The 24050-nt window shown below is 44.5% G+C and overlaps 1 protein-coding gene across 1 annotated transcript in view; it reads left to right on the plus strand.

The window, feature by feature from the left end:
• The window catches only part of nemf (nuclear export mediator factor), a 43045-nt gene that overhangs the window by 10647 nt on the left and 8348 nt on the right, over nt 1-24050 (plus strand). Inside the window, exons 10-29 of the mRNA XM_079632760.1 lie at nt 1232-1302; nt 1498-1573; nt 1816-1956; nt 2213-2421; nt 3376-3564; nt 3636-3699; nt 3775-3863; nt 3959-4062; nt 4136-4198; nt 17321-17491; nt 17565-17623; nt 17700-17817; nt 17895-18105; nt 18194-18236; nt 18308-18360; nt 18447-18573; nt 18644-18721; nt 18792-18965; nt 19044-19076; nt 19179-19276. Of these exons, the coding sequence (XP_079488886.1) occupies nt 1232-1302; nt 1498-1573; nt 1816-1956; nt 2213-2421; nt 3376-3564; nt 3636-3699; nt 3775-3863; nt 3959-4062; nt 4136-4198; nt 17321-17491; nt 17565-17623; nt 17700-17817; nt 17895-18105; nt 18194-18236; nt 18308-18360; nt 18447-18573; nt 18644-18721; nt 18792-18965; nt 19044-19076; nt 19179-19276 (2171 nt within the window). The remainder of the gene's footprint in view (nt 1-1231; nt 1303-1497; nt 1574-1815; nt 1957-2212; nt 2422-3375; nt 3565-3635; nt 3700-3774; nt 3864-3958; nt 4063-4135; nt 4199-17320; nt 17492-17564; nt 17624-17699; nt 17818-17894; nt 18106-18193; nt 18237-18307; nt 18361-18446; nt 18574-18643; nt 18722-18791; nt 18966-19043; nt 19077-19178; nt 19277-24050) is intronic.

Genomic DNA, 24050 nt, shown 5'->3' on the forward strand with positions numbered 1-24050 from the left:
AGTGGAGTAGAGGTGTAGTGGAGTAGAGATGTAGTTTAGTGGAGTAGAGGTGTAGTGGAGTAGAGGTGTAGTGGAGTAGAGGTGTAGTGTAGTGTAGTAGAGGTGTAGTGTAGTAGAGATGTAGTGTAGTGGAGTAGAGGTGTAGTGGAGTAGAGATGTAGAGGAGTAGTGTAGTATAGGTGTTGTGGAGTAGAGATGTAGTGGAGTAGAGATGTAGAGGTGTAGAGGAGTAGTGGAGTAGATGTGTAGTGGAGTAGAGGTGTAGTGTAGTAGAGGTGTAGTGTAGTAGAGGTGTAGTGGAGTAGAGGTGTAGTGTAGTAGAGATGTAGTGGAGTAGAGATGTAGTGGAGTAGAGATGTAGTGTAGTAGAGATGTAGTGGAGTAGAGGTGTAGTGTAGTAGAGATGTAGTGGAGTAGAAATGTAGTGGAGTAGAGGTGTAGTGGAGTAGAGGTGTAGTGGAGTAGAGGTGTAGTGGAGTAGAGGTGTAGTGGAGTAGAGGTGTAGTGGAGTAGAGATGTAGTGGAGTAGAGGTGTAGTGGAGTAGAGATGTAGTGTAGTAGAGGTGTAGTGGAGTAGAGGTGTAGTGGAGTAGAGATGTAGTGTAGTAGAGGTGTAGTGGAGTAGAGATGTAGTGGAGTAGAGATGTAGAGGTGTAGTGGAGTAGAGGTGTAGTGGAGTAGAGGTGTAGTGGAGTAGAGATGTAGTGGAGTAGAGGTGTAGTGTAGTAGAGATGTAGTGGAGTAGAGGTGTAGTGGAGTAGAGGTGTAGTGGAGTAGAGGTGTAGTGGAGTAGAGGTGTAGTGGAGTAGAGGTGTAGTGGAGTAGAGGTGTAGTGGAGTAGAGATGTAGTGGAGTAGAAAGTATAATAATTGCTGGAAAATGTAACAAAGTAAAAGTCAAAATTCTGCACTATTGATTCTACTTCAGTAAAGTACCTCGTTACATTCTACCTCTGGAACAGTGATCGGGTTCTGACCGAGACGGGTCACATGATCGGGTTCTGACCGAGACGGGTCACATGATCGGGTTCTGACCGAGACGGGTCACAAGATCGGGTTCTGACCGAGACGGGTCACATGATCGGGTTCTGACCGAGACGGGTCACATGATCGGGTTCTGACCGAGACGGGTCACATGATCGGGTTCTGACCGAGACAGTCACATGATCGGGTTCTGACCGAGACGGTCACATGATCGGGTTCTGACCGCTCGTCTGTGTGTTCTCTTTAAGGGCTTCATCATTCAGAACAGTGAGAAGAAGCCGAGCATGAGTCCAGATGAAGCCGATGAAGAGTTGCTCACGTATGATCCTCTGATGAACACACACACACTGATGAACACACACACACACTGATGAACACACACACACACACACTGATGAACACACACACACTGATGAACACACACACACACACACACTGATGAACACACACACACACTGATAAACACACACTGTCACCGTTATTAAACGCTTGATTACGAGTGTGTCTTCCTCAGGTATGAAGAGTTCCACCCGTTCCTCTTCTGCCAACATGCACACAGCCGCCATGTGGAGTTCGAGTCTTTTAACAAGGTTTGTACCGGGTTTGTTGAGTGAATAATTGTGCAAGAGGTGTGCTATTAAAAATAATAGTGAAAGTGAGATTTGTTGGAAGTTACTGCACACACACACACACACAGCGAGGCTTTAGTTTTTTAATTAGTCCTGCCCTAATGAAGCTGCTCCTCATAACAGATGTTACACAGTAATAACTGCACCGACACACATGACCCTGACAGTGTGTGTGTGTGTGTGTGTGTGTGTGTGTGTCTCAGGCAGTGGACGAGTTCTTCTCGAAGATGGAGGGTCAGAAGCTGGACATGAAAGCGCTTCAACAGGAGAAACAGGCGCTGAAGAAACTGGAGAACGTCAGACGAGATCATGAGCAGCGGCTGGAGGCTCTTCATCAGGCGCAGGCGAGTCCTCACACACACACACACACGTCTCATCCGATCAAGGGCCGGTATTGTTATAACCCCTGTTATATGGTGAAATGGAACGCATCTGGAACGCACCAATCAGCATCCAGGACCAGAGCGACATCCTTTCTAATTAGAAACTAGAAATTACAGTAGGCATGTAGAAGATAAGACCGCAGAAGAGATGTCTGCTGTATGAAGTCGGTCTGTGTTGGTCATGCGTGTGGAGTGGCTGACGTGTGTGTGTGTGCAGGAGGTGGACCGGCTGAAGGGAGAGCTGGTGGAGATGAACCTGTCGATGGTGGAGAGAGCGCTGACGGTGGTGCGCAGTGCGCTGGCCAATCAGGTGGACTGGGCTGAGATCGGGCAGATCGTGAAGGAAGCTCAAGCGGCCGGAGATCCCGTGGCCTGCGCCATCAAAGAGCTGAAGCTGCAGAGCAATCACATGACCATGCTGCTCAGGTGACACACACACACACACACGTGATCACATGGCCATGCTGCTCAGGTGACACACACACACACACACACACACACACACACGTGATCACATGACCATGCTGCTCAGGTGACACACACACACGTGATCACATGAACATGCTGCTCAGGTGACACACACACACACGTGATCACATGAACATGCTGCTCAGGTGACACACACACACACACACACACACGTGATCACATGACCATGCTGCTCAGGTGACACACACACACACGTGATCACATGAACATGCTGCTCAGGTGAGACACACACACACACACACACACACACACGTGATCACATGACCATGCTGCTCAGGTGACACACACACACGTGATCACATGACCATGCTGCTCAGGTGACACACACACACACACACGTGATCACATGACCATGCTGCTCAGGTGACAAACACACACACACACGTGATCACATGACCATGCTGCTCAGGTGACACACACACACACACGTGATCACATGACCATGCTGCTCAGGTGACACACACACACACACACACACACACACGTGATCACATGACCATGCTGCTCAGGTGACACACACACACACGTGATCACATGACCATGCTGCTCAGGTGACACACACACACACACATGATCACATGACCATGCTGCTCAGGTGACACACACACACACACACATGCGTGATCACATGACCATGCTGCTCAGGTGACACACACACACACACGTGATCACATGACCATGCTGCTCAGGTGACACACACACACACGTGATCACATGACCATGCTGCTCAGGTGACACACACACACACACGTGATCACATGACCATGCTGCTCAGGTGACACACACACACACACGTGATCACATTACCATGCTGCTCAGGTGACACACACACACACATGCGTGATCACATGACCACAGCGCTCGCTCACTCCTCCTCCTCTGTCCCTGCAGAAACCCGTATGTGGCTCCAGAGGACGGAGAGCCCGAACACACGGACTCCAGCAGGACCTCTGAGGAACCAGCGCCGCTGAAGGGCAAGAAGAAGAGCAGGGACAAAGGGCCGGCAGGAAAACTGGACAAGGACAAACCGGTTCTAGTGGACGTGGATCTGAATCTCTCGGCTTACGCCAATGCAAAGAAGTGAGTGTTGGTGTGAATACTCTGAGCTGATGCTGAGTGACTCGTTTATGGACACATCAATCTCTCCACAGGTACTACGACTGCAAGAGAAGCGCCGCCAAGAAAGAGCAGAAAACCGTGGAAGCGGCACAAAAGGTGAGACGAGGCGAGGCGTGTTTATTATCGGCTCGGGTTTGTTGAATGACTCTGTTGTTTTTGTCTCGATTCAAGGCCTTCAAATCTGCAGAGAAAAAGACCAAACAGACTCTGAAAGAAGTCCAGACGGTGACCAGCATTCAGAAGGCCAGGAAGGTGTACTGGTAAAGCACAGTGTGTGTGTGTGTGTGTGTGTGTGAGAGAGTGTGTGTCTCTGTGAGTGTGTGTGTGCTTCTCTAATCCAGCACTCTCTGGGCAGGTTTGAGAAGTTCCTGTGGTTCGTCAGCTCTGAGAACTATCTGATCATCGCCGGACGAGACCAGCAGCAGAACGAGATGATCGTCAAGCGCTACCTGAGAGCAGGTGTGTGTGTGTCCACTCTGAGGCTCCAGGGTTTCCCATGATGCTCGGTTTATCTGATGCTGTGTTTCCTCAGGAGACGTGTACGTTCACGCGGATCTGCATGGAGCCACGAGCTGTGTGATCAAGAACCCGTCCGGTGAGGAACCCGTCATGTGTTGAGTAAAAGTGATCTGATGTGGTGTTGAGTAACGGTGATCTGATGTGGTGTTGAGTAACAGTGATCTGATGTTGTGTTGAGTAACGGTGATCTGATGTGGTGTTGAGTAACAGTGATCTGATGTGGTGTTGAGTAACGGTGATCTGATGTGGTGTTGAGTAACAGTGATCTGATGTGGTGTTGAGTAACGGTGATCTGATGTGGTGTTGAGTAACGGTGATCTGATGTGGTGTTGAGTAACAGTGATCTGATGTGGTGTTGAGTAACAGTGATCTGATGTGGTGTTGAGTAACAGTGATCTGATGTGGTGTTGAGTAACAGTGATCTGATGTGGTGTTGAGTAACAGTGATCTGATGTGGTGTTGAGTAACGGTGATCTGATGTGGTGTTGAGTAACAGTGATCTGATGTGGTGTTGAGTAACGGTGATCTGATGTGGTGTTGAGTAACGGTGATCTGATGTTGTGTTGAGTAACGGTGATCTGATGTGGTGTTGAGTAACGGTGATCTGATGTGGTGTTGAGTAACAGTGATCTGATGTGGTGTTGAGTAACGGTGATCTGATGTGGTGTTGAGTAACAGTGATCTGATGTGGTGTTGAGTAACGGTGATCTGATGTGGTGTTGAGTAACGGTGATCTGATGTGGTGTTGAGTAACAGTGATCTGATGTGGTGTTGAGTAACGGTGATCTGATGTGGTGTTGAGTAACAGTGATCTGATGTGGTGGTGAGTAACGGTGATCTGATGTGGTGTTGAGTAACAGTGATCTGATGTGGTGTTAAGTAACAGTGATCTGATGTGGTGTTGAGTAACAGTGATCTGATGTGGTGTTGAGTAACGGTGATCTGATGTGGTGTTGAGTAACAGTGATCTGATGTGGTGTTAAGTAACAGTGATCTGATGTGGTATTGAGTAACGGTGATCTGATGTGGTGTTGAGTAACAGTGATCTGATGTGGTGTTGAGTAACAGTGATTTGATGTGGTGGTGAGTAACAGTGATCTGATGTGGTGTTGAGTTACAGTGATCTGATGTGGTGTTGAGTAACGGTGATCTGATATGGTGTTGAGTAACTGTGATCTGATGTGGTGTTGAGTAACGGTGATCTGATGTGGTGTTGAGTAACGGTGATCTGATGTGGTGTTGAGTAACGGTGATCTGATGTGGTGTTGAGTAACGGTGATCTGATGTGGTGGTGAGTAACAGTGATCTGATGTGGTGTTGAGTAACAGTGATCTGATGTGGTGTTGAGTAACAGTGATCTGATGTGGTGTTAAGTAACAGTGATCTGATGTGGTGTTGAGTAACAGTGAGCTGATGTGGTATTGAGTAACGGTGATCTGATGTGGTGTTGAGTAACAGTGATCTGATGTGGTGTTGAGTAACGGTGATCTGATGTGGTGTTGAGTAACGGTGATCTGATGTGGTGTTGAGTAACAGTGATCTGATGTGGTGTTGAGTAATGGTGATCTGATGTTGAGTAACGGTGATCTGATGTTGTGTTGAGTAATGGTGATCTGATGTTGTGTTGAGTAACAGTGATCTGATGTGGTGTTAAGTAACAGTGATCTGATGTGGTGTTGAGTAACAGTGAGCTGATGTGGTATTGAGTAACGGTGATCTGATGTGGTGTTGAGTAACAGTGATCTGATGTGGTGTTGAGTAACAGTGATCTGATGTGGTGTTGAGTAACAGTGATCTGATGTGGTGTTGAGTAACGGTGATCTGATGTGGTGTTGAGTAACAGTGATCTGATGTGGTGTTGAGTAACAGTGAGCTGATGTGGTATTGAGTAACAGTGAGCTGATGTGGTGTTGAGTAACAGTGATCTGATGTGGTGTTGAGTAACGGTGATCTGATGTGGTGTTGAGTAACGGTGATCTGATGTGGTGTTGAGTAACAGTGAGCTGATGTGGTATTGAGTAACGGTGATCTGATGTGGTGTTGAGTAACAGTGATCTGATGTGGTGTTGAGTAACAGTGATCTGATGTGGTGTTGAGTAATGGTGATCTGATGTTGAGTAACGGTGATCTGATGTTGTGTTGAGTAATGGTGATCTGATGTTGTGTTGAGTAACAGTGATCTGATGTGGTGTTAAGTAACAGTGATCTGATGTGGTGTTGAGTAACAGTGAGCTGATGTGGTATTGAGTAACGGTGATCTGATGTGGTGTTGAGTAACAGTGATCTGATGTGGTGTTGAGTAACAGTGATCTGATGTGGTGGTGAGTAACAGTGATCTGATGTGGTGTTGAGTAACGGTGATCTGATGTGGTGGTGAGTAACAGTGATCTGATGTGGTGTTGAGTAACGGTGATCTGATGTTGAGTAACGGTGATCTGATGTTGTGTTGAGTAACGGTGATCTGATGTGGTGTTGAGTAACAGTGATCTGATGTGGTGTTGAGTAACGGTGATCTGATGTGGTGTTGAGTAACAGTGATCTGATGTGGTGTTGAGTAACGGTGATCTGATGTTGAGTAACGGTGATCTGATGTGTTGAGTAACGGTGATCTGATGTTGAGTAACGGTGATCTGATGTTGAGTAACAGTGATCTGATGTGGTGTTGAGTAACAGTGATCTGATGTGGTGTTGAGTAACGGTGATCTGATGTGGTGTTGAGTAACGGTGATCTGATGTGGTGGTGAGTAACAGTGATCTGATGTGGTGTTGAGTAACGGTGATCTGATGTGGTGTTGAGTAATGGTGATCTGATGTTGAGTAACGGTGATCTGATGTTGTGTTGAGTAACAGTGATCTGATGTGGTGTTGAGTAAAGGTGATCTGATGTGGTGTTGAGTAACAGTGATCTGATGTGGTGTTGAGTAACAGTGATCTGATGTGGTGTTGAGTAACGGTGATCTAATGTGGTGGTGAGTAACGGTGATCTGATGTGGTGTTGAGTAATGGTGATCTGATGTTGAGTAACGGTGATCTGATGTTGTGTTGAGTAACGATGATCTGATGTGGTGTTGAGTAACAGTGATCTGATGTTGTGTTGAGTAAGGGTGATCTGATGTGGTGTTGAGTAACAGTGATCTGATGTGGTGTTGAGTAACGGTAATCTGATGTGGTGTTGAGTAACGGTGATCTGATGTGGTGTTGAGTAACGGTGATCTGATGTGGTGTTGAGTAAGGGTGATCTGATGTGGTGTTGAGTAACGGTGATCTGATGTTGTGTTGAGTAACGATGATCTGATGTGGTGTTGAGTAACAGTGACCTGATGTTGTGTTGAGTAACGGTGATCTGATGTGGTGTTGAGTAACGGTGATTTGATGTGGTGTTGAGTAACGGTGATCTGATGTGGTGTTGAGTAATAGTGATCTGATGTGGTGTTGCGTAACGGTGATCTGATGTGGTGTTGAGTAACAGTGATCTGATGTGGTGTTGAGTAACAGTGATCTGATGTGGTGTTGAGTAACGGTGATCTGATGTGGTGTTGAGTAACAGTGATCTGATGTGGTGTTGAGTAACAGTGATCTGATGTGGTGTTGAGTAACGGTGATCTGATGTGGTGTTGAGTAACAGTGATCTGATGTGGTGTTGAGTAACAGTGATCTGATGTGGTGTTGAGTAACAGTGATCTGATGTCGAGTAACGGTGATCTGATGTGGTGTCACTGTCGAGTAACGGTGATCTGATGTGGTGTCGAGTAACGGTGATCTGATGTGGTGTCGAGTAACAGTGATCTGATGTGGTGTTGAGTAACAGTGATCTGATGTGGTGTTGAGTAACAGTAATCTGATGTGGTGTTGAGTAACAGTAATCTGATGTGGTGTTGAGTAACGGTGATCTGATGTGGTGTCGAGTAACGGTGATCTGATGTGGTGTCGAGTAACGGTGATCTGATGTGGTGTCGAGTAACAGTGATCTGATGTGGTGTTGAGTAACAGTGATCTGATGTGGTGTTGAGTAACAGTAATCTGATGTGGTGTTGAGTAACAGTAATCTGATGTGGTGTTGAGTAACGGTGATCTGATGTGGTGTTGCGTAACGGTGATCTGATGTTGTGTTGAGTAACAGTGATCTGATGTGGTGTTGAGTAACAGTGATCTGATGTGGTGTTGAGTAACGGTGATCTGATGTTGTGTTGAGTAACAGTGATCTGATGTGGTGTTGAGTAACAGTGATCTGATGTGGTGTTGAGTAACAGTGATCTGATGTGGTGTTGAGTAACAGTGATCTGATGTGGTGTTGAGTAACGGTAATCTGATGTGGTGTTGAGTAACGGTGATCTGATGTGGTGTTGAGTAACTGTGATCTGATGTTGTGTTGAGTAACAGTGATCTGATGTGGTGTTGAGTAACAGTGATCTGATGTGGTGTTGAGTAACAGTGATCTGATGTGGTGTTGAGTAACAGTGATCTGATGTGGTGTTGAGTAACAGTGATCTGATGTGGTGTTGAGTAACAGTGATCTGATGTGGTGTTGAGTAACGGTAATCTGATGTGGTGTTGAGTAACGGTGATCTGATGTGGTGTTGAGTAACTGTGATCTGATATTGTGTTGAGTAACAGTGATCTGATGTGGTGTTGAGTAGAGGTCGACCGATATGAGTTTTTTCAGGCCGATGCCGATGCCGATTTTTTAAAATCCGGGTCGGCCGATGGCCGATAAATGCTGCCGATTTATTTTGGCCGATATTTGGCCGATATGTGCTTGTTTTTAACCTCTATTTGAAATATATAATTTAAGTACACAAATAATTACTAAGATAGACAAAATTTCTCAACAAAAACATTTATTGAACACACCAATCTGAACTTGTACACTTAAATAAAAAATGTATAATGTAAAAACATTGTATAAATAATGTATAACAAATATATTAAATAAACGAAACAGGTAAGAAGAAAATAAGCTGTCAAATAAACTTGGCTGGGTGAAGCGCTGCCATGGGGGTGGTTTTCTTTTCAGCCATCAGACTGTAATGACTAAAAAAGGGGAAAAATAAAAGGTTTTGTTAATATTTTTTGTATAGTATCTTGACATCATCTTCAAGTCATTTTATAGATAGGTATAGATATAAATCTAAAAAATGTTTCATAATTCAGCTAATAATTCAGTGCATTGTAAGTAATACAAGACTAAAAACATTTCTATCCTCTTCCCAAAAACTGTCCTGAAACATGTAGCCTATTTATGGTTTATTTGTTTTGTTTTATGGACAAAGCTAAATGGACATAACCCAATTATCGCAAAAAAGGGGGACGGGGGACGGAATGATTTAATAATATAGTAGTAGCAATAACGTACTAGTAAATTGTATGTTTCCACTGTTCGATCGCGTCCGCGCCTCACACACACACACACATATAAGTAAACACTCTGCGACTTCTCGATCGCTCCCGCGCCCCTCTCTCTCTCACACACACAAATATAAGTAAACACTCTTTGACTTCTCGTTCGCTCCCGCGCCTCTACAGTGAAATACAGTCACACAACATTACACTGTTTGGCCAGCATTTTAACCGTGTTTAATCCAGCTAACGGTATGCTAAAGTTAGCTGCTGACTAGCGTCACATGCAGCGACGCGGTGTTATGTTATTCTAACGTCCGTTTTCAGAGCATCCATTTACATTTACATTTATTCATTTAGCATCCAAGAGAAACAAATGCATAACAGTAGCACCGAAATGAAGCAAAGAAATCCGTGTTGATATTCGGTCCGGTAGATAACGGTCGTTAAGGCACCAGTGCCGCGATGACACTAGCAAAGCAAAGCCAGTCCTTCACTAGCTTATAGTGCGCGTTGGTCTCTTTTTATTACTTATTTCTCTGCATTGAGTGACAACCCTCTCAAATATAAGACACACAAACAGAAAAAATAAGTCAAATTTACTGTCTGTAATTGCAAAATTCTTGCTTACTTATTGTGACATGATAGCAACCCTTCTGCTGTGATAATGCAACCTCAACTACGCTATCAATATCCAAAGTAGCCGAACGTCATGTCGCCTATTCATGTTTTTTCTCAAAGTTGGCAGTAACATTTTTAGTTTTTAATTAAATATAAAGGAGTTATAAGAATGGAATCCTTACCGTTTTCCTTAGGCACTGGACACTGAAGGTCTGCGGTCTGCTCACTCTGTTGGAAAACGACACTAGGGGCAGCGTGCGTCGTACACGTGTGCGCCTGCCTAATAATCGGCTTAATATAGGTGGATATTGGCCGATGCCGATTATGTTAAAAAATGCAAAAAATCGGCCGATTAATCGTCCGACCGATTAATCGGTCGACCTCTAGTGTTGAGTAACAGTGATCTGATGTGGTGTTGAGTAACAGTGATCTGATGTGGTGTTGAGTAACAGTAATCTGATGTGGTGTTGAGTAACAGTGATCTGATGTGGTGTTGAGTAACAGTGATCTGATGTGGTGGTGAGTAACAGTGATCTGATGTGGTGTTGAGTAACGGTGATCTGATGTGGTGTTGAGTAACAGTGATCTGATGTGGTGTTGAGTAACAGTGATCTGATGTGGTGTTGAGTAACAGTGATCTGATGTGGTGTTGAGTAACAGTGATCTGATGTGGTGTTGAGTAACAGTGATCTGATGTGGTGTTGAGTAACAGTGATCTGATGTGGTGTTGAGTAACGGTGATCTGATGTGGTGTTGAGTAACGGTGATCTGATGTGGTGTTGAGTAACGGTGATCTGATGTGGTGTTGAGTAACAGTGATCTGATGTGGTGTTGAGTAACAGTGATCTGATGTGGTGTTGAGTAACAGTGATCTGATGTGGTGTTAAGTAACAGTGATCTGATGTGGTGTTGAGTAACAGTGAGCTGATGTGGTATTGAGTAACGGTGATCTGATGTGGTGTTGAGTAACGGTGATCTGATGTGGTGTTGAGTAACGGTGATCTGATGTGGTGTTGAGTAAAGGTGATCTGATGTGGTGTTGAGTAACGGTGATCTGATGTGATGTTGAGTAACGGTGATCTGATGTGGTGTTGAGTAAAGGTGATCTGATGTGGTGTTGAGTAACAGTGATCTGATGTGGTGTTGAGTAACGGTGATCTGATGTGGTGTTGAGTAACGGTGATCTGATGTGGTGGTGAGTAACGGTGATCTGATGTGGTGTTGAGTAACAGTGATCTGATGTGGTGTTGAGTAACAGCGATCTGATATGGTGTTGAGTTACAGTGATCTGATGTGGTGTTGAGTAACTGTGATCTGATGTGGTGTTGAGTAACGGTGATCTGATGTGGTGTTGAGTAACGGTGATCTGATGTGGTGTTGAGTAACGGTGATCTGATGTGGTGTTGAGTAACGGTGATCTGATGTGGTGTTGAGTAACAGTGAGCTGATGTGGTGTTGAGTAACAGTGATCTGATGTGGTGGTGAGTAACGGTGATCTGATGTGGTGTTGAGTAACAGTGATCTGATGTGGTGTTAAGTACAGTGATCTGATGTGGTGTTGAGTAACAGTGAGCTGATGTGGTATTGAGTAACGGTGATCTGATGTGGTGTTGAGTAACGGTGATCTGATGTGGTGTTGAGTAACAGTGATCTGATGTGGTGTTGAGTAACAGTGATTTGATGTGGTGGTGAGTAACAGTGATCTGATGTGGTGTTGAGTTACAGTGATCTGATGTGGTGTTGAGTAACGGTGATCTGATATGGTGTTGAGTAACTGTGATCTGATGTGGTGTTGAGTAACGGTGATCTGATGTGGTGTTGAGTAACGGTGATCTGATGTGGTGGTGAGTAACAGTGATCTGATGTGGTGTTGAGTAACGGTGATCTGATGTGGTGTTGAGTAACAGTGATCTGATGTGGTGTTGAGTAACAGTGATCTGATGTGGTGTTAAGTAACAGTGATCTGATGTGGTGTTGAGTAACAGTGAGCTGATGTGGTGTTGAGTAACGGTGATCTGATGTGGTGTTGAGTAACAGTGATCTGATGTGGTGTTGAGTAACAGTGATCTGATGTGGTGGTGAGTAACAGTGATCTGATGTGGTGTTGAGTAACAGTGATCTGATGTGGTGTTGAGTAATGGTGATCTGATGTTGAGTAACGGTGATCTGATGTTGTGTTGAGTAATGGTGATCTGATGTTGTGTTGAGTAACAGTGATCTGATGTGGTGTTAAGTAACAGTGATCTGATGTGGTGTTGAGTAACAGTGAGCTGATGTGGTATTGAGTAACGGTGATCTGATGTGGTGTTGAGTAACAGTGATCTGATGTGGTGTTGAGTAACGGTGATCTGATGTGGTGTTGAGTAACAGTGATCTGATGTGGTGTTGAGTAACAGTGAGCTGATGTGGTATTGAGTAACAGTGAGCTGATGTGGTGTTGAGTAACAGTGATCTGATGTGGTGTTGAGTAACGGTGATCTGATGTGGTGTTGAGTAACGGTGATCTGATGTGGTGTTGAGTAACAGTGAGCTGATGTGGTATTGAGTAACGGTGATCTGATGTGGAGTTGAGTAACAGTGATCTGATGTGGTGTTGAGTAACAGTGATCTGATGTGGTGTTGAGTAATGGTGATCTGATGTTGAGTAACGGTGATCTGATGTTGTGTTGAGTAATGGTGATCTGATGTTGTGTTGAGTAACAGTGATCTGATGTGGTGTTAAGTAACAGTGATCTGATGTGGTGTTGAGTAACAGTGAGCTGATGTGGTATTGAGTAACGGTGATCTGATGTGGTGTTGAGTAACAGTGATCTGATGTGGTGTTGAGTAACAGTGATCTGATGTGGTGGTGAGTAACAGTGATCTGATGTGGTGTTGAGTAATGGTGATCTGATGTTGAGTAACGGTGATCTGATGTGGTGGTGAGTAACAGTGATCTGATGTGGTGTTGAGTAACGGTGATCTGATGTTGAGTAACGGTGATCTGATGTTGTGTTGAGTAACGGTGATCTGATGTGGTGTTGAGTAACAGTGATCTGATGTGGTGTTGAGTAACGGTGATCTGATGTGGTGTTGAGTAACAGTGATCTGATGTGGTGTTGAGTAACGGTGATCTGATGTTGAGTAACGGTGATCTGATGTGTTGAGTAATGGCTGATCTGATGTGGTGTTGAGTAACGGTGATCTGATGTGGTGTTGAGTAACGGTGATCTGATGTGGTGGTGAGTAACAGTGATCTGATGTGGTGTTGAGTAACGGTGATCTGATGTGGTGTTGAGTAATGGTGATCTGATGTTGAGTAACGGTGATCTGATGTTGTGTTGAGTAACAGTGATCTGATGTGGTGTTGAGTAAAGGTGATCTGATGTGGTGTTGAGTAACAGTGATCTGATGTGGTGTTGAGTAACAGTGATCTGATGTGGTGGTGAGTAACGGTGATCTGATGTGGTGTTGAGTAATGGTGATCTGATGTTGAGTAACGGTGATCTGATGTTGTGTTGAGTAACGATGATCTGATGTGGTGTTGAGTAACAGTGATCTGATGTTGTGTTGAGTAAGGGTGATCTGATGTGGTGTTGAGTAACAGTGATCTGATGTGGTGTTGAGTAACGGTAATCTGATGTGGTGTTGAGTAACGGTGATCTGATGTGGTGTTGAGTAGCGGTGACCTGATGTTGTGTTGAGTAACGGTGATCTGATGTGGTGTTGAGTAACGGTGATTTGATGTGGTGTTGAGTAACGGTGATCTGATGTGGTGTTGAGTAATAGTGATCTGATGTGGTGTTGCGTAACGGTGATCTGATGTGGTGTTGAGTAACAGTGATCTGATGTGGTGTTGAGTAACAGTGATCTGATGTGGTGTTGAGTAACGGTGATCTGATGTGGTGTTGAGTAACAGTGATCTGATGTGGTGTTGAGTAACAGTGATCTGATGTGGTGTTGAGTAACGGTAATCTGATGTGGTGTTGAGTAACAGTGATCTGATGTGGTGTTGAGTGATGTGGTGTTGAGTAACAGTGATCTGATGTGGTGTTGAGTAACGGTGATCTGATGTGGTGTTGAGTAACAGTGATCTGATGTGGTGTTGAGTAACAGTGATCTGATGTGGTGTTGAGTAACGGTGATCTGATGTGGTGTTGAGTAACAGTGATCTGATGTGGTGTTGAGTAACAGTGATCTGATGTGGTGTTGAGTAACGGTGATCTGATGTGGTGTTGAGTAACAGTGATCTGATGTGGTGTTGAGTAACGGTGATCTGATGTGGTGTTGAGTAACAGTGATCTGATGTGGTGTTGAGTAACAGTGATCTGATGTGGTGTTGAGTAACAGTGATCTGATGTCGAGTAACGGTGATCTGATGTGGTGTCACTGTCGAGTAACGGTGATCTGATGTGGTGTTGAGTAACGGTGATCTGATGTGGTGTTGAGTAACAGTGATCTGATGTGGTGTTGAGTAACAGTAATCTGATGTGGTGTTGAGTAACAGTAATCTGATGTGGTGTTGAGTAACGGTGATCTGATGTGGTGTCGAGTAACGGTGATCTGATGTGGTGTCGAGTAACGGTGATCTGATGTGGTGTCGAGTAACAGTGATCTGATGTGGTGTTGAGTAACAGTGATCTGATGTGGTGTTGAGTAACAGTAATCTGATGTGGTGTTGAGTAACAGTAATCTGATGTGGTGTTGAGTAACGGTGATCTGATGTGGTGTTGCGTAACGGTGATCTGATGTTGTGTTGAGTAACAGTGATCTGATGTGGTGTTGAGTAACAGTGATCTGATGTGGTGGTGAGTAAACAGTGATCTGATGTGGTGTTGAGTAACAGTGATCTGATGTGGTGTTGAGTAACAGTGATCTGATGTGGTGTTGAGTAACAGTGATCTGATGTGGTGTTGAGTAACAGTGATCTGATGTGGTGTTGAGTAACAGTGATCTGATGTGGTGTTGAGTAACAGTGATCTGATGTGGTGTTGAGTAACAGTGATCTGATGTGGTGTTGAGTAACAGTGATCTGATGTGGTGTTGAGTAACGGTGATCTGATGTGGTGTTGAGTAACAGTGATCTGATGTGGTGTTGAGTAACGGTGATCTGATGTGGTGTTGAGTAACAGTGATCTGATGTGGTGTTGAGTAACAGTGATCTGATGTGGTGTTGAGTAACGGTAATCTGATGTGGTGTTGAGTAACAGTGATCTGATGTGGTGTTGAGTAACAGTGATCTGATGTGGTGTTGAGTAACGGTGATCTGATGTGGTGTTGAGTAACAGTGATCTGATGTGGTGTTGAGTAACGGTGATCTGATGTGGTGTTGAGTAACAGTGATCTGATGTGGTGTTGAGTAACAGTGATCTGATGTGGTGTTGAGTAACAGTGATCTGATGTCGAGTAACGGTGATCTGATGTGGTGTCACTGTCGAGTAACGGTGATCTGATGTGGTGTTGAGTAACGGTGATCTGATGTGGTGTTGAGTAACAGTGATCTGATGTGGTGTTGAGTAACAGTAATCTGATGTGGTGTTGAGTAACAGTAATCTGATGTGGTGTTGAGTAACGGTGATCTGATGTGGTGTCGAGTAACGGTGATCTGATGTGGTGTCGAGTAACGGTGATCTGATGTGGTGTCGAGTAACAGTGATCTGATGTGGTGTTGAGTAACAGTGATCTGATGTGGTGTTGAGTAACAGTAATCTGATGTGGTGTTGAGTAACAGTAATCTGATGTGGTGTTGAGTAACGGTGATCTGATGTGGTGTTGCGTAACGGTGATCTGATGTTGTGTTGAGTAACAGTGATCTGATGTGGTGTTGAGTAACAGTGATCTGATGTGGTGGTGAGTAAACAGTGATCTGATGTGGTGTTGAGTAACAGTGATCTGATGTGGTGTTGAGTAACAGTGATCTGATGTGGTGTTGAGTAACAGTGATCTGATGTGGTGTTGAGTAACAGTGATCTGATGTGGTGTTGAGTAACAGTGATCTGATGTGGTGTTGAGTAACAGTGATCTGATGTGGTGTTGAGTAACAGTGATCTGATGTGGTGTTGAGTAACGGTGATCTGATGTGGTGTTGAGTAACGGTGATCTGATGTGGTGTTGAGTAACGGTGATCTGATGTGGTGTTGAGTAACAGTGATCTGATGTGGTGTTGAGTAACAGTGATCTGATGTGGTGTTGAGTAACAGTGATCTGATGTGGTGTTGAGTAACGGTGATCTGATGTGGTGTTGAGTAATAGTGATCTGATGTGGTGTTGAGTAACAGTGATCTGATGTGGTGTTGAGTAACAGTGATCTGATGTGGTGGTGAGTAACAGTGATCTGATGTGGTGTTGAGTATCAGTGATCTGATGTGGTGTTGAGTAACAGTGATCTGATGTGGTGTTGAGTAACAGTGATCTGTGTGTTCAGTTCAGATAGAGAGAGTTTATAGTGGGGAAACTGTCCTGATCAGGTGACTGAACTCAAGAGCTCTCTTTGGCAGATGCTTTTATCCAAAACGACTTTAATTGCATTTAATTATTACATGTGATCAGTGCATGCATTATACATACAACCGGCACATCTGGGAACTTAACTGTCAATTTCGTAACCACCCCTTTTTAGGGGAAAACAAACCACACTTCCCATAGACTTCAATACAAAATAGCGGCACAAAACAACGTCTGTACACAGCCGGCAGACGTGTTTAACTTCAGAAATCACTTAAATGAAATATGTTGAGTAATTATATGTCCACCCTGCCTTCCATAGAGCGTGAATGATACATTTATAAACTTAATTTGGGCAACTTAAAAACATGTCCCTTCATTCTACCAGCGTCAAATTGGTCTAACAACCCCACCCCGTGTCTTACGCGGACATTTACTCGTACCGCATCGAGTCACCAGGTAGCCAGTGAATGATTTTACTTCGGTTTTAAGAAGTAAACATCTTTAAATGTATATATTATGTCTTTATATTTAGAGTAGCTACTGAGTGCACAAGGAATACATTTCAATTTTGGGTTTTTACAAATATTATTGGTGCACCCACCACACCACAACTCTTTGGCATGTTTGTAAGGGTTAGTACACGTCCTCAATCCGATACTGTGTATGGCGGTCGCCGGTTTGTTTTCCCCTAAAAGTGGGCGGGAACCTTTTCAGAGACGTTCTATGACGCTACGCCGGTTGTGCGTATGGGGGAATCGACCCCGTGACCTTTGACCTGTGCTAGTGCTCTTCTGAGCGTGCTCTGCTCCCTCAGGCCAGCCGATTCCCCCCCGCACGCTGACCGAGGCCGGGACGATGGGCGTCTGCTACAGCGCGGCGTGGGATGCTAAGGTCATCACCAGCGCCTGGTGGGTCCATCATCATCAAGTGACCAAAACCGCTCCGACAGGAGAATACCTGACCACCGGCAGCTTCATGATCAGAGGTCAGAGGTCAGCTCATCTGCAGACTCATCATATGGGAAAGATCCCTAAATGTTCTTTATTGCTTTTCCACAGGGAAGAAAAACTTCCTGCCTCCATCATATCTGATCATGGGCTTCGGGTTTCTGTTCAAGGTGAAGCTGCTGTTCTTCATCAGTTATCAGTGGGCATGTGATCATCATAATCAGGGCTCTTCTTCTGCGGTTGCAGGTCGATGATCAGAGTGTTTTTAGGCATCGTGGAGAGAGGAAGATGAAGACCCTGGATGAGGAAGAGGACGTGGCGTCCAGCACCGCAGAGCTCCTGGAGGAGGGAGACGAACTCTTAGGTTCATCATCATCATCATCATCTCTCCTCGTTCTCAAGCCTCCGTCAGATACTCTAACTCTGTGTGCTGTGTCTCAGGTGAAGACAGCGAGGAGGAGGAGGAGGAGAAGCGTGAGGAAGAGGAGGAGAAGCGTGAGGAAGAGGAGGAGAAGCGTGAGGAAGAGGAGGAGAAGCGTGAGGAAGAGGAGGAGCCGCTGACTGACAGCAACATCAGAGACCGGGAAGAGCAGAGCGCAGAGATCAGCTTCCCCGACACCAGCATCTCACTGTCACACCTGCAGCCCAACAGGTGTGTGTGTGTGTGTGTGTGTGTGTGTGTGTGTGTGTGACTGAGTGAGACGGGGCGATCGCTTCAGTCCGTGTCTCTCTCTCCGCAGGACTCTTCAGACCGACGCCTTCACGCAGGACGAGTCGCATCAGGTGCGTGACCAACAGATCACATGACTCCGTTTGAACTCAATGTGCAGATGTTTAAAGTGTGTGTCCTGCAGGCGAACGCAGCCGAGGCTCATGGGAGAAAACACCTGACGGCCAGACAGCGCAGGTGAGACCACACACACCTGACGGCCAGACAGCGCAGGTGAGACCACACACACACACACACACACTAACACCTGTCGCTGTCATCAGGGACATGAAGAAGCCGAGGCCAGAGAGCGCGGATGACCGCGCGGCGGAGCCGGAGAGCGCGGCGGAGCCGGAGAGCGCGGCGGAGCGCAGGAACGGCCCGAACCCGCCGCTGAAGAGAGGACAGAAGGTGATGCAGCTCCAGCACTCTCACGGCTCAGGAGATCCAGTCCACTCATGTGTGTCTCTGTTTCTCTCAGAACAAACTGAAGAAGATGAAGGACAAGTACAAAGACCAGGACGAAGAGGACCGAGAGATGATGATGCAGTTATTGGGGGTCAGTCTGACAGTTCACATGCGCATCACGTGACCTCAGAGAAATATCATCAGTGTGTGTTTCTGTCCAGTCCGCAGGATCCAGCAAGCAGGAGAAACCAAAGAAGGGCAAGAAAGGCAGAATGAAAGAAGAGCCGGTCAGGAAACGTCCTCCTCCTCCTCAGAAAGCGGTTCTGAAGCCCGAAGCCGTGAACATCACGCGAGCGAGCGAAGACCCCGAAGCGGCCGACGACGCCGACTCCAAGGTCCGACTCTACCGGTGAAACACCACTCATGATCCGAGACATTAATGCTGGAGGTACTGAGCTGTGCTTGTGTTGCAGGAGACGGAGGACGCGGACAATCCTGTGGCGGAGGTGAGGGAAGCCGGACAAACAGGAAGTGGAAATCAGACTTCCTGTCTGAATTATGATGTATAACTGAGCTTTATTAATGGATGTGAGTGTGTTGTGTATCAGGACGTTCTGGACTCTCTGACCGGTCTTCCCCACCCGGACGACGTGCTGATGTTCTCCGTGCCCGTCTGCGCTCCCTACATGGCCCTCGCCAACTACAAGTGTGCTTTCAGGATTCAGTATTACACACTCACAACATCAGATGTTAACACACACTCACAACATCAGATGTTAACACACAAACAACATCAGATGTTAACACACAAACAACATCAGATGTTAACACACACTCACAACATCAGATGTTAACACACTCACAACATCAGATGTTAACACACTCACAACATCAGATGTTAACACACACTCACAACATCAGATGTTAACACACACTCACAACATCAGATGTTGACACACACTCACAACATCAGATGTTAACACACACTCACAACATCAGATGTTAACACACACTCACAACATCAGATGTTAACACACTCACAACATCAGATGTTAACACACACTCACAACATCAGATGTTAACACACTCACAACATCAGATGTTAACACACACTCACAACCATCAGATGTTAACACACACTCATAACATCATCAGATGTTAACACACTCACAACATCAGATGTTAACACACACTCACAACATCAGATGTTGACACACACTCACAACATCAGATGTTGACACACAAACAACATCAGATGTTAACACACACTCACAACATCAGATGTTAACACACACTCACAACATCAGATGTTAACACACTCTCACAGCATCAGATGTTAACACACTTTCACAGCATCAGATGTTAACACACTCTCACAACATCAGATGTTAACACACACTCACAACATCAGATGTTAACACACACTCACAACATCAGATGTTAACACACACTCACAACATCAGATGTTGACACACACTCACAACATCATCAGATGTTAACACACACTCACAACATCAGATGTTAACACACACTCACAACATCAGATGTTAACACACACTCACAACATCAGATGTTAACACACTCACAACATCAGATGTTAACACACACTCACAACATCAGATGTTAACACACTCACAACATCAGATGTTAACACACTCACAACATCAGATGTTAACACACACTCACAACATCAGATGTTAACACACTCACAACATCAGATGTTAACACACTCACAACATCAGATGTTAACACACTCACAACATCAGATGTTAACACACTCACAACATCATCAGATGTTGACACACACTCACAACATCAGATGTTGACACACACTCACAACATCATCAGATGTTGACACACACTCACAACATCATCAGATGTTAACACACTCTCACAACATCAGATGTTGACACACACTCACAACATCAGATGTTGACACACACTCACAACATCATCAGATGTTAACACACTCTCACAACATCAGATGTTGACACTCTCACAACATCAGATGTTAACACACACTCACAACATCATCAGATGTTGACACACACTCACAACATCATCAGATGTTGACACACACTCACAACATCAGATGTTGACACACACTCACAACATCAGATGTTAACACACTCTCACAACATCAGATGTTGACACACACTCACAACATCAGATGTTGACACACACTCACAACATCATCAGATGTTGACACACACTCACAACATCAGATGTTGACACACACTCACAACATCAGATGTTGACACACACTCACAACGTCAGATGTTGACACACACTCACAACATCATCAGATGTTAACACACACTCACAACATCAGATGTTAACACACACTCACAACATCAGATGTTAACACACACTCACAACATCAGATGTTAACACACTCACAACATCAGATGTTAACACACACTCACAACATCAGATGTTAACACACACTCACAACATCAGATGTTAACACACTCACAACATCAGATGTTAACACACACTCACAACATCAGATGTTAACACACACTCACAACATCAGATGTTAACACACTCACAACATCAGATGTTAACACACTCACAACATCATCAGATGTTGACACACACTCACAACATCAGATGTTGACACACACTCACAACATCATCAGATGTTGACACACACTCACAACATCATCAGATGTTAACACACTCTCACAACATCAGATGTTGACACACACTCACAACATCAGATGTTGACACACACTCACAACATCATCAGATGTTAACACACTCTCACAACATCAGATGTTGACACACACTCACAACATCAGATGTTGACACACACTCACAACATCATCAGATGTTGACACACACTCACAACATCATCAGATGTTGACACACACTCACAACATCATCAGATGTTGACACACACTCACAATATCATCAGATGTTGACACACACTCACAACATCATCAGATGTTGACACACACTCACAACATCATCAGATGTTGACACACACTCACAACATCATCAGATGTTGACACACACTCACAACATCATCAGATGTTGACACACACTCACAACATCATCAGATGTTGACACACACTCACAACATCATCAGATGTTGACACACACTCACAACATCAGATGTTAACACACTCACAACATCAGATGTTAACACACACTCACAACATCAGATGTTAACACACACTCACAACATCAGATGTTAACACACTCACAACATCAGATGTTAACACACTCACAACACCATCAGATGTTGACACACACTCACAACATCAGATGTTGACACACACTCACAACATCATCAGATGTTGACACACACTCACAACATCATCAGATGTTAACACACTCTCACAACATCAGATGTTGACACACACTCACAACATCAGATGTTGACACACACTCACAACATCATCAGATGTTAACACACTCTCACAACATCAGATGTTAACACACACTCACAACATCATCAGATGTTGACACACACTCACAACATCATCAGATGTTAACACACTCTCACAACATCAGATGTTAACACACACTCACAACATCAGATGTTGACACACACTCACAACATCATCAGATGTTGACACACACTCACAACATCAGATGTTGACACACACTCACAACATCAGATGTTGACACACACTCACAACATCATCAGATGTTAACACACTCTCACAACATCAGATGTTGACACACACTCACAACATCAGATGTTGACACACACTCACAACATCATCAGATGTTGACACACACTCACAACATCAGATGTTGACACACACTCACAACATCAGATGTTGACACACACTCACAACGTCAGATGTTGACACACACTCACAACATCATCAGATGTTAACACACACTCACAACATCAGATGTTAACACACACTCACAACATCAGATGTTAACACACACTCACAACATCAGATGTTAACACACTCACAACATCAGATGTTAACACACACTCACAACATCAGATGTTAACACACACTCACAACATCAGATGTTAACACACACTCACAACATCAGATGTTAACACACACTCACAACATCAGATGTTAACACACACTCACAACATCAGATGTTAACACACTCACAACATCAGATGTTAACACACTCACAACATCAGATGTTAACACACTCACAACATCATCAGATGTTGACACACACTCACAACATCAGATGTTGACACACACTCACAACATCATCAGATGTTGACACACACTCACAACATCATCAGATGTTAACACACTCTCACAACATCAGATGTTGACACACACTCACAACATCAGATGTTGACACACACTCACAACATCATCAGATGTTGACACACTCTCACAACATCAGATGTTGACACACACTCACAACATCAGATGTTGACACACACTCACAACATCATCAGATGTTGACACACACTCACAACATCATCAGATGTTGACACACACTCACAACATCATCAGATGTTGACACACACTCACAATATCATCAGATGTTGACACACACTCACAACATCATCAGATGTTGACACACACTCACAACATCATCAGATGTTGACACACACTCACAACATCATCAGATGTTGACACACACTCACAACATCATCAGATGTTGACACACACTCACAACATCATCAGATGTTGACACACACTCACAACATCATCAGATGTTGACACACACTCACAACATCATCAGATGTTGACACACACTCACAACATCAGATGTTGACACACACTCACAACATCAGATGTTAACACACTCTCACAACATCAGATGTTAACACACTCTCACAACATCAGATGTTGACACACACTCACAACATCATCAGATGTTGACACACACTCACAACATCAGATGTTGACACACACTCACAACATCAGATGTTGACACACACTCACAACATCATCAGATGTTAACACACTCTCACAACATCAGATGTTGACACACACTCACAACATCAGATGTTGACACACACTCACAACATCATCAGATGTTGACACACACTCACAACATCATCAGATGTTGACACACACTCACAACATCATCAGATGTTGACACACACTCACAACATCAGATGTTGACACACACTCACAACATCAGATGTTGACACACACTCACAACATCATCAGATGTTGACACACACTCACAACATCATCAGATGTTGACACACACTCACAACATCATCAGATGTTGACACACACTCACAACATCATCAGATGTTGACACACACTCACAACATCAGATGTTGACACACACTCACAACATCAGATGTTGACACACACTCACAACATCAGATGTTGACACACACTCACAACATCATCAGATGTTAACACACTCTCACAACATCAGATGTTGACACACACTCACAACATCAGATGTTGACACACACTCACAACATCATCAGATGTTGACACACACTCACAACATCATCAGATGTTGACACACACTCACAACATCATCAGATGTTGACACACACTCACAACATC

Source organism: Phoxinus phoxinus, assembly GCF_949152265.1.
Source record: "Phoxinus phoxinus genome assembly, chromosome: 13".
Lineage (NCBI taxonomy): Eukaryota > Metazoa > Chordata > Actinopteri > Cypriniformes > Leuciscidae > Phoxinus > Phoxinus phoxinus.